Genomic DNA, 12,500 nt, shown 5'->3' on the forward strand with positions numbered 1-12,500 from the left:
AGTGTGTGTGACTGACCCGGCGGGTAGAGGAACGCGTGTGTGACGCCGGACTCCTGGCTGTACGTGTTGCATGTGTGTGTGAGATCGAGACGAGGATCTGCTCTCACACACTCGCTGGACGACACCGCCGCCACCTCCACCTGCACACACACACACACACACACACTGAATCACTGAAACGGCTCAGAGGAACGTGTGTGTGTGTGTGTGTGTGTGTGTGTGTGTGTGTGTGTGTGTGTGTGTGTGTGTGTGTGTGTGTGTATAGAAGTGGTTTGTGCACCTGTGCTGTCAGCGTGAACTCGCTCCACAACGGCATGTTGACGGCGTGACTGAAGCCGCTGCAGTAATCGGACTGACACAGCAGTGTGTACGACGTCTGGAAGAGAACCGCTGGACGACCGAACGGCAGGTGCGTGACATCTGCACACACACACACACACACACACACACACACACACACACACACACACACACGATAAAGAGATTTATTCATTTAATCTGCTTTGACAATCAGTTCATTTCTCATTTACTAATAACATATTACATATAAATAATATGAACCTGTTGAGTGTCGCCGCTGTTTTTGATCATAGGTCTGAACTTAAAAGACTGTAATTCATGAATCTCTTTTTAAAGCAAATGTACTGAACTAAACATTTTTTATTTTATACAAAATGGGTATTTAAAAAAATTATTTGGATTAAAAATTGCTAGAGAATCAAAGCCATATCTAACCCAGTTGTGTTCCAAATTTGCAGTTCATATCAAATAAATGATAATAAATAACCCTTAAAGGGTTATAAACGATTGTTTCCATTGTTAAACTATTACCATTGTGAAAGATGTACTTCAAGGTTTTTTAATTAAATGAAGACGTGTCCGCTTCTCTAGCTTACTTATATATATACAGTGACAAAGTTCACAAAGCAAATGCAAAGCATACATACAAATAATAATAGTAATAATCAAGGGTGTAGATTTGATTTGAACATTGGGGGGGTTTTCATGTGATCATGGTATAAATATTGGGGGGGTTGTGGGGGGGTTGTAATGCATAGATTTAAATATTGGGGGGGTTATGTCCCCCCCAACCCCCCCACAAATTACGCCCCTGGTAATAATACATTTCAACAAAGCAAATGATATTATTAGATTGCATTATTCCTGTCCCTGCATCATCACATGACCTGTTATTACGGATCCATCATCACATGACCTGTTATTACGGATCCATCATCACATGACCTGTTATTAGGGATCCATCATCACATGACCTGTTATTACGGATCCATCATCACATGACCTGTTATTACGGATCCATCATCACATGACCTGTTATTACGGATCCATCATCACATGACCTGTTATTACGGATCCATCATCACATGACCTGTTATTACGGATCCATCATCACATGACCTGTTATTACGGATCCATCATCACATGACCTGTTATTACGGATCCATCATCACATGACCTGTTATTACGGATCCATCATCACATGACCTGTTATTACGGATGAGAACGTGAAACTGAAACAGAGCTTAACTGTTCGCCGGTCCGTCGGCCGCGGGAGCGAACGTCTGAGAACTCTCTTCAATGTTGTTCTGTGAACGAGAAGAGACTCAGCCACTGTCCTGTAGAGCACGTGTGTGTGTGTGTGTGTGTGTGTGTGTGTCTGACCTCATCATCACAGCTACAGCTCAGGTCATGGGTCACTTCAGAGGGTGGGGCTAAAGGCATTGGTGATGTCACTTCCTCTGGCTGAGTAGGAGTATATGTAGGGTTTCTCAACATGTCGTTCAGACTGCCGTGTGTCCCGTTATTAGGGGCTGGAGTCAAACCCAGCAGATCTACACACACACACACACACACACACACACACACACACACACACACACACACACACGCTGCATGAATCTGTCATGGTTCTCATGATGTAATACTCAGAGACGTCAGGATTTACTCACCACACATGACGTTATACAGTTCAATGTTCTCAAACACAGGCACTTGTGTCTTGAAATTGAAGCTCGGCCCGAATCCCATAAAGATCGTCTACGAGGAAACCAAACGGAAACATTCATGGACAGACAGACAGATACATAGACAGGTTTATAGAGTGATAGACATAGCGAACTTGAATTGAATTGATTTGAATAATATATAGATGAATGTATTGATTGATTGATTGATTGACTGACTGATTGATTGATTGATTGGTTGATTGACTGATCGATTGACTGATCGATTGACTGATTGATTGATTGATTGATTGATTGACTGATCGATTGACTGATTGACTGATTGATTGATTGATTGACTGATTGATTGATTGATTGATTGATTGATTGACTGATTGATTGATTGATTGACTGACCTGCATGCTGCTGATCTTGTTGTCAAACCCATGATCTCCAAAGTAGCCGCAGGTAGCAGGTGTTCTGCTCTCAAACACACACACATTAAAACATCACCTGAGTTCAGCTTCACACGGCACATTTCCCTCTAAATGTCTGCTGATGGCTTTTTGTGAAGAAACTGTATTTGTTGTTACAAAAGGGGCTGTTAACACGACACCGTTTTCAACTAAAACGTAAAACTTGTTATAAAACTTATTTTTCTAAAACTGTTTTATGTTTTGTCTGTTCGTTAACACGACTGCAGAGTTGTGTGTGCCTGAAAACACAACGTTTTGAAACCGGGTCTCAAAGCGCAAGGTCTCTGTGTAAACAACAAAAACCCAAATCTCAGAAGACGAGGACGTCATGCACATGCGTATTACGTGTTCAGTCTACAGGGTTTCATCGCCATCTACTGGCCTGGCATCAAGATAAAGCGAGTTTTTTAGTCGTTTTCGTGGATCATTTTGACAATGTGTGTGTCTGTACGGAAAAACTTCTCCGTTTTAAGAATATCGCTGTCGTGTAAACATACCCGAAACCATTACTAGTAACACTCGTTTACTGGTTTAAAGATGCCATGCACACATACTCAGTTTTTCTAAAGTGTCGACTATAATAGACTGTTGTTTTTATATAAAGCTCACTTCTAGAGCTGAATGGTCTCAGACACACACACACACACACACACACACACACACACTCACATGGCCACGTGCCACTTGCGGTCCATGAGCAGGTGCACGTCCTCGATGCGTCTGTTGTTGGCGTAGTGCAGGCGTTTGGGCAGGTGCTGCTTCAGGTACGGCTTGAAGTGCTGATTGGGCATCTTACACTGAAACGGGACGGGTCAAAGGTCACATGATGCACTATGCACAAACTCAACAGTGGTTTTGTGTGATTTATATACTTACTGTTAAATTAGCTACAATCTCCTCAGGATTGTCTGAAACACGAAGAGATACGTCAATACAATCAGCCATGTAAAGGTTTTAGAAGTACCAGTTTCCTCTGAAACTGAAGTAAATAGATAATTGACACTGTTTTGAAGAGTTAACCCTTTCCTAGAATACTGAAACTGAAAAGCTGTACTCGAGGAAAAACATAAAATTATGACAGTTTCCATACTTTGTTAGCAAAATTGTTGAAGAATTTTTCTACAAATTCAGAAAAAAATTCTCAAAAGGTTAAATAGTTATGAATATCGTCTAAAAACCTGTATTAGTATATAGTTTTTATAATGAGTTTTGATAAATGCATGAACTCACATGGTGTGTTGGCAGTCTTGGGGCCGATTCTCCCGGAGGATCCTGGTGTTAATGTGATGGCATCCACATCGAGTCCGTAAGAGCCCAAATACTCTGTTCGATCACAGTGAGATTCCTCCATCCCTGAACACAAAGATGAGGTGAGCAGTGAGGTCTTCCCAGGCCATCGCACATTACATTAGAGGATTAGGGCAGAATCTGAAGTATGAGTTTCTCACTGTAGATTATAACATGCGTACCGTGATCGCCCACCAGCATGACGTTCACACAGCGGTGGAGGTTCATCTGCTTCAGCCCGTTCATCAGCTGACCGATGATGCTATCGATCTTCCTGAGCGTGTTATCCAGCTGTACACACACACACACACACACACGCACACACGCGCACACACACACACACACCACACACACGCAGTCAAAACACTCTCAAACGGCTGTTTGGCCATGAGCAGGAGTGTAAAGTACGTCATTACTGCTGATATGAAGAATTTACACTTCGCTAGAAAACTATTGAAAATTGTTAAATTGTTTAACTGAAAATTCACGCACGGTCAAGTCTTCTGTTGAAACTTGAATTTAATTTCGCACACGTTTATTCATTCAGTAGTATTGGAAACGGGTGTAGACTTGATCTACACTAGACTCTGGATATTCTTCTCTATTCTCAGAGTTAAAACCAACGTCATCTTTACCCTTGTCTAAATATCAGATACTAATCAAAGTGTGTGTGTGTGTGTGTCTCACCTCGTTGCTCAGCGGGCCCAGGATGTGTCCGTAAGTATCCGGCTGTTCCGAGTGGACAGCGTAGACATACGGCCTGGAAAAACACACCACACACAACTTAATGTGCAAAATAAACTTAGTGGGGGAAAAAACACAGAGAGAGCTGATCCTGACAGAGACATCACTATACCACTGTGTACAACACACTTTACTAAAGGCACAGATAAATGTGACACTTATTATAATGGGTTTATTTGAAGATTGTTTCAAGTTAACTTAAATTTAAAGCCTATTAAAGTTAAAAATTATGGTGGCTCCCCCTTTATTTTTTGAACGATTCAGTCCGAAGTTGTTCGAATTCACAAACCTGACATCACTACAAGCAACTGGGTGCGCCATAGCCTATGTGTTGGTCCGAGAGTGCCAGCTTTGGTTAAATCTAACAGAGATCAGGTATGCTGACCAGACATCCCGCCTGGACTCCCCTATCTCTCCCTCCGGCTTATTGGGTTCTGCAGTGGATGGCGTTTCACATCAGCCCAGAAGTCGTCACAATCCATACGCCACTTTCTGCAGAAGAGAGCCATTGCATCTGTAGCTTCTAGTCACCCTAGTCATCGTCGACTCAGAAACACACCAAGCCAGCTCTCGCACCGCGTTCAGCGCCAACGGAAGGCTGGACTCTCAAGAGGTGAAGAAGGTGAAGCACTATGCATTGACCAGGAGCCAGGGCCCCGCCCTAAGTCTTGGACACAAAGAGGAGGAGGCTTTGTCTCTCGAAGGTTGGACCGCCCCCAAAGCGATGTGTTCACCTCCAACCCCCTGTTCAGTTCCGGAGTTGGAGGTGCTATGTTTGTTATGTGTACTGGGTTCGTCCCACCAGTGATATGCGTGCCAAGACTTCCTTACGCTGTTTTTGTGAATCAAGTAAAAAACAAACACCTACACAAAAAAAGAGCATTCCTCCTCTCCTTTATCCTATTACAAGCATCAGCTCCCCGCCACGTGTGACTCTTCAACCCCTCCTCCCATCAGGAGCCAGGCTTGGGAGGCCGTCCCCGCCCGGTGAATCAGACTGAGTTTTGGGAATAGTCCAACGAGGCTCCTCGCTCCAGGGGTGTGACTAACACTTCAGTCTCGAAGTCCAAGCTCTGTTAGCGAGTCCAAGCTCTGAGTCCGGTTTCTACAACCGTTATTTCCTCGTTCCAAAGCATGGCCTCGGTTTGAGATGTGTGACTCAAACTCTGATGAGACTGCTGTTCAGAATCTAAACTTTGAGTCAAGATTTACCCAGGGGACTGTGTTTTTTATCGCTCGATCTGAAGGACGCATACATTCATATCCAGATAGATCCTCATCACAGACCATTCTTGAGATTCGTGTTCGTAGGGGTGGTTTACCAATATTGCAGTCCTGCCATTCGGACTGTCCCTGGCTCCACATACTTTTACGAAATGCAAGGATTGCTGAATTACCTCGATGATTGGCTGCTCTTAGCCCAGTCGCACACTTGATCTATGTGCGCAAAGATCCCTGCTGCTCAGCCATTTAGAAAGTCTGGGGTTCAGGAAACATTTAAGCAAAAGCTCGCTGTATCCTACCCAACGCATCTCGTTTCCATGGGGCAGTCTTCAATTCGACCCAGATGCGGGCCTGGATTTCGCCGGAGCTCCCTGAAAATTCAGAGGCTTGCGGCATCATTTAGAAGTCGGACTTCCTCCCCTTGAAAACATTTCAGAAGCTACTGGGCCTTGTGGCAGAAGCCTCCTCAGTAGTTCCCTTGGGCCTGCTACATATGCGGCCACTGGCTGTCCCACAAAGGCCGCCTCATTCTCAGGGAGAACCACAGTTGCACCAAGACCTTGATCCCCTAGAAATAACCCAATCTGTATCAGTTGGGGTGGAACTAGGCTCTGTTTCCAGAAGAAAAGTAGTCGTGACGGATGTCTCCAATACGGGTTAGGGTGCCCTATGTGACGACAGGCTGGCCTTTGGCTCTTAGACAGCGCCAATGTCGAACTGGCACATAAACTGCCTAGAGACTATGGCAGTGCTTCTGGCCTTTAATAATGTCCAGTCAGAACTCAGGGGGCACCATGTTCTGGTCCGGTTGGACAACACGACAGCGGTCCACTTAAATCACCACGGGGTCTCCGGTCCCACCCGCTGAACAGTTGAACCCGTGCCGCCTCCTCCTGTGGGCACAGAGCTACCTTTGCTCAGTAAGAGCAGTTCACGTGCCAGGATCCGGTAACACGCGAGCAGAAATGCTAACGCCAAACAGACCACCACCGAGCAAGCTTTTCCAGGCAGGCGGAGGTGGACCTCTTTGCTCCCACTGCCCCAACATTTCTTGAAAGAAAGGGATGCAATCGGCCACAGGTGGATCTGCTCCCTCAGGCCATCAACTGATTCAGGGAGGACAGATGTGGCAGAACCAGCCAGCTTTATCTTCCTTATGAAGAACATACGATCACAATTACATATAATTAGATAGAGTAAAAGATATGCGTATTTGGCGTGCTGTCCGAGGGGAGGGCTCTGAGCGTGGAATTTGGCCCAAACCCAGATCCCCCCCCCCATCCCCCCCATCCCGCCATCCCCCCATCCCAGGTTTGGGATAGGACTAGTAAGTGAGGAGATAGGGTGGAGGAGGGATGCTGGAAAACGGTCATAGGACAGCGGTAAAACTGCTGTATATGTGCCTCCCGATGTTAACGGAGTTGAATGGATGAGCTCCTCTCATGACGATTAGGTTAATTATCTGAACGTGCTTCTCCCGAACTTTGTTAATAAAACATCATTTTGTGAGATTCCATCATAAGAATGTTTTTTCCCAGTAAGAGGTGAACTGACGCAGTAATAAAAGTTGCACTTTCCAGTTTAATGGTGTAGAGGAGCAGGAAGTAAGAAAGTTGTTGAAGTCCCTGCCCGAACACAGCTCAGTGGGTACTGACATGCTGGACAGTAAAGTACTTGGCTTGGCAGCTGATTATGTTTGCGGTCCGTTATGTCAAATATTAAATGCCTGTTTAATGAAAGGAGTTTTTCCCACTATTTGGAAAAAAGGTAAAATTATTCCCTTACCTAAAGATGGGAGACTAGCACTTACTGGGAAGAACAGTAGACCTATTACTATTTTACCAGTTCTTAGTAAGCTGATGGAGAGAATAGTTCATGCACAAGTACAGGAATACTTTGAATCAAATGGCTTGAACACAGATTTCCAACATGCTTATAGACATAACCATTCAACTTGTTCTGCCCTCACAGTAATGACAGATGACTGGCTAAAGGAAATGGATAATTTAAAGATGACTGGTGCTGTTTTACTTGATTTTAGTGCGGCATTTGATGTCATAGATCACAATTTACTCATTGGTAAACTAGAATGCTATGGATTTAGTCCAACTGCCATTGATTTTATGAAGAGTTATCTTACATGTAGGACGCAACAGGTCTACTATACTGGCAGCTGGTCTCATTCTAAGGTTTTGGACTGCGGGGTCCCGCAAGGGAGCTGCCTGGGACCACTTTTATATTCCATCTTCACAAATGATTTGCCATCAGTTTTGTGTAAAGCAACTGTACAAATGTATGCTGATGATTCCACATTGTATTATGCTGCAAAAACTGTCAGTGAACTGGATTATGTTTTGTCAGCTGAGTTAAATATGGTTTCTGATTGGATAAAACAAAATAAGTTGGTGCTGAATATCTCAAAAACCAAATCAATTATCTTCGGATCGAGTCATAAATTGTCATTAATACCAAAGATGAATTTGAACTTGTCTGGAGAACCTATAGAACAGTTAGATAAAGTAAAATTACTGGGCACAATAGTGGATAGTCACCTATTATGGGTAGAACATATTAATATCATCGTGAAGAAGATGGGTAGTGGTATTGCTATAGTGAGGAAATGTCTTTCTTATGTCCCTACACACATTGTTGAGCAGGTGGCCAAATCTTTAATTTTATGCCATTTGGATTATTGTGCCCCCGTATGGTCATCTATATCTAAAGGTCAACTAAAGAAATTACAAACAGTCCAAAACAGAGCTGCCAGGTTGGTTTTACATTGTCCCATTAGTACAAATATTATTAGTATGCACTGTCAGCTCTCATGGTTAATGGTGGAGAAAAGGCTGGTTTTTAATACCACTAAGTTTTTTAGAAACATTGTCTTTTCTTCTCAACCATTTATTTTATATAACCAAATTGTTAGGTGTGATCAGGTACATTCACATTTGACTAGGTCTGCAAATGATGGCCTGATGATGTTACCATGCCCAACATCAAATGCTTTAAAAAAAACTGTTATTTATCGCGCCATCACTCATTGGAATAATTGCCCATTGAATATACGAAAAATTAATGGCAAAGACTCTTTTAGGTACCATCTAAGAATGCATTTTTTTAAATTGTAAGGAAAGGACCTATTTACTTTATGAGTGTAATAATGGTTGTATTGAATTGTTTAAATTAATTTATGATGTGGTAATGATGTTTATAATTTTGTGCTGTTTTTGTCTTGACATTGTTGTGATTTTATTTTTATTTTTTTGTGGACCCCAGGAAGACTAGCTTGTTTACTTTGGTGACAGCTAATGGGGATCCTTTTTACAATAAACAATAAACGCACCTCTCGTCATCAGGCAGATGCAGCCACTGCAGAATAGTGAGAATCCTCCTCTCCAGAGGAATCACCCTACAGAGAAACACACACACACACACACACACACACACACACACACGTTTATTCAGCCCTTCAGAAACAACGTCTTTATTAGCACACGCAGACAGACGTCAGAGATCTTGTTCACGAGTGGCTGGTCACTCCTTCAGAACTCAAGCGAATTAAGCTTGTGAGTGAGAGTGTGTGTGTGTGTGTGTGTGTGTGTGTGTGTGTGTGTAAGGTCTTTGTTTGAATCATGTGTTGGTTGTGTCATGAGTCTCTTGCAGTGACACTCTGAGCTTTGCTCCAAACACAGATGCTGATTTGAGACACAGCTGATAGTTCTGATTAATCAGAAGCTTGTAGAACAATATAACCATTACGATCTATATATAATAAATAATATATTAATCAATAATATGAAGCAGACTAAATGAGTACTGTGATCTCACCAGGGCCAGAAGAAGGTTCCCGCTTTCACGCCCTGTTTCTCTGCCGTGATCCAAATCTGAGAAGACGAACAGAGAAAAACAGTTTTAAATATTAATCGTGGATCCACTTCTAAATTTGCAACTAGGCTTTCCATGCAAACCCAAGAATATTTAGTGTTCACATGTAAAACTCATCTGCTTTACACCTTAAATATGCAGATGAGATTATAATCCCTATGTGAGCTATCCTGCGGCCTCTGCTGTGATTGGCTGAGAGCCGTGTGTGGGCGGAGTCATGACTCACGGGCTGCCCCCCCCACCAGCGGTGGTTGAGCTTCTCTCGGCCTCTCAGTCGGAAATTAGCTTTGAACACGGGATCATACATGGAGTTGCACACGATCCCATGAGACTCGGGATACAAACCCTGAGGAAGAACACGAGTAAAACACATGTGATCTATTAAAGGGAGAGTTATATAAACACTTTTATGATGGACAGATGCACTTTTATGATGGACAGATGCACTTTTATGATGGACAGATGCACTTTTATGATGGACAGATGCACTTTTATGATGGACAGATGCACTTTTATGATGGACAGATGCAATTTTATGATGGACATATGCACTTTTATGATGGACAGATGCACTTTTATGATGATAGATGCACTTTTATGATGGACAGATGCAATTTTATGATGGACATATGCACTTTTATGATGGACAGATGCACTTTTATGATGATAGATGCACTTTTATGATGGACAGATGCAATTTTATGATGGACAGATGCACTTTTATGATGGACAGATGCACTTTTATGATGGACAGATGCACTTTTATGATGGACAGGTGCACTTTTATGATGGACATATGCACTTTTATGATGGATAGATGCACTTTTATGATGGACAGATGCACTTTTATGATGGATAGATGCACTTTTATGATGGACAGGTGCACTTTTATGATGGACATATGCACTTTTATGATGGATAGATGCACTTTTATGATGGACAGATGCACTTTTATGATGTATAGATGCACTTTTATGATGGATAGATGCACTTTTATGATGGACAGATGCACTTTTATGATGGACAGGTGCACTTTTATGATGGACAGATGCACTTTTATGATGGACATGCACTTTTATGATGGATAGATGCACTTTTATGATGGACAGATGCACTTTTATGATGGACATGCACTTTTATGATGGACAGATGCACTTTTATGATGGACAGATGCACTTTTATGATGGACAGATGCACTTTTATGATGGACATATGCACTTTTATGATGGATAGATGCACTTTTATGATGGACAGATGCACTTTTATGATGGATAGATGCACTTTTATGATGGACAGGTGCACTTTTATGATGGACATATGCACTTTTATGATGGATAGATGCACTTTTATGATGGACAGATGCACTTTTATGATGTATAGATGCACTTTTATGATGGATAGATGCACTTTTATGATGGACAGATGCACTTTTATGATGGATAGATGCACTTTTATGATGGACAGATGCACTTTTATGATGGACAGATGCACTTTTATGATGGACAGATGCACTTTTATGATGAACAGATGCACTTTTATGATGGACAGATGCACTTTTATGATGGACAGATGCACTTTTATGATGGATAGATGCACTTTTATGATGGACAGATGCACTTTTATGATGGACAGATGCACTTTTATGATGGATAGATGCAATTTTATGATGGACATATGCACTTTTATGATGGACAGATGCACTTTTATGATGGACAGATGCACTTTTATGATGGATAGATGCACTTTTATGATGGACAGATGCACTTTTATGATGGACAGATGCACTTTTATGATGGACAGATGCACTTTTATGATGGATAGATGCACTTTTATGATGGACAGATGCACTTTTATGATGGACAGATGCACTTTTATGATGGATAGATGCAATTTTATGATGGACATATACACTTTTATGATGGACAGATGCACTTTTATGATGGACAGATGCACTTTTATGATGGATAGATGCACTTTTATGATGGACAGATGCACTTTTATGATGGACAGATGCACTTTTATGATGGACAGATGCACTTTTATGATGATAGATGTACTTTTATGATGGATAGATGCACTTTTATGATGGATAGAAGCACTTTTATGATGGACAGATGCACTTTTATGATGTATAGATGCACTTTTATGATGTATAGATGCACTTTTATGATATATAGATGCACTTTTATGATGGACAGATGCACTTTTATGATGTATAGATGCACTTTTATGATGTATAGATGCACTTTTATGATGGACGGATGCACTTTTATGATGGACAGATGCACTTTTATGATGGATAGATGCAATTTTATGATGGACAGATGCAATTTTATGATGGACAGATGCACTTTTACTTCAGAAAAACAGCCACACCTAAACCTAAGATGACTTGAGGGTGAGTAAATCATGGGGTCATTTTCATTTTTGGGTGAAATATCCCTTTAAATTAAATGAACTGCAGTGTGTGTGTGTGTGTGTGTAGTACCGTGGCCAGCGTGTAGAGGTTCGGGAAGGTTTTGGACGGGTACATGGGTCTCATGCGGGGGGCGTGAGTTCCACACGAGGCTGTGACAGAAACACATGATCAGTGTGAACGAGAGACTCCGTTACGGAAGATGTGTGAACAATAAGTTAAGGAACGTTACATTCTATCATTCTTCAAACATTATGGAAACATTACTTTTGAATGTTCTCTGAATGTTCTGAAACAAGTAACATTTCAGAAAGTGTATCTGTGAGATGCAGAGACGAGGTCCCGTACTCAGTTTGTGGATGTTGGGTAAGACGCTCTTTCCCTTCTTCATGTACGAGGAGCGGAAGCCGTCCAGAGACAAGATGATCAGCGGAGGACGGACGAACCTTCAACAACACACTCGATTACATGCGCATCAGCAGACACTTGTACAGTGCAGTGAGT

At 42.1% G+C, this 12,500-nt stretch overlaps 1 protein-coding gene across 2 annotated transcripts in view; it reads right to left on the minus strand.

Moving 5' to 3' along the window:
* enpp2l (ectonucleotide pyrophosphatase/phosphodiesterase 2-like) overlaps positions 1 to 12,500 on the minus strand; it is a 29,293-nt gene that overhangs the window by 9,029 nt on the left and 7,764 nt on the right. For both annotated transcript variants that reach the window (XM_079592069.1, XM_079592070.1), the window contains exons 6-21: positions 12,345 to 12,442; positions 12,069 to 12,148; positions 9,807 to 9,926; positions 9,524 to 9,579; positions 9,039 to 9,104; positions 4,415 to 4,487; positions 3,910 to 4,018; positions 3,671 to 3,793; positions 3,317 to 3,348; positions 3,110 to 3,237; positions 2,381 to 2,444; positions 1,971 to 2,058; positions 1,684 to 1,853; positions 1,550 to 1,607; positions 281 to 420; positions 17 to 140 (exon numbers count right to left, since the gene is read on the minus strand). In XM_079592069.1, coding sequence (XP_079448195.1) covers positions 17 to 140; positions 281 to 420; positions 1,550 to 1,607; positions 1,684 to 1,853; positions 1,971 to 2,058; positions 2,381 to 2,444; positions 3,110 to 3,237; positions 3,317 to 3,348; positions 3,671 to 3,793; positions 3,910 to 4,018; positions 4,415 to 4,487; positions 9,039 to 9,104; positions 9,524 to 9,579; positions 9,807 to 9,926; positions 12,069 to 12,148; positions 12,345 to 12,442 — 1,529 coding nt within the window. The remainder of the gene's footprint in view (positions 1 to 16; positions 141 to 280; positions 421 to 1,549; positions 1,608 to 1,683; positions 1,854 to 1,970; positions 2,059 to 2,380; positions 2,445 to 3,109; positions 3,238 to 3,316; positions 3,349 to 3,670; positions 3,794 to 3,909; positions 4,019 to 4,414; positions 4,488 to 9,038; positions 9,105 to 9,523; positions 9,580 to 9,806; positions 9,927 to 12,068; positions 12,149 to 12,344; positions 12,443 to 12,500) is intronic.

This window comes from Phoxinus phoxinus, assembly GCF_949152265.1.
Source record: "Phoxinus phoxinus genome assembly, chromosome: 19".
Lineage (NCBI taxonomy): Eukaryota > Metazoa > Chordata > Actinopteri > Cypriniformes > Leuciscidae > Phoxinus > Phoxinus phoxinus.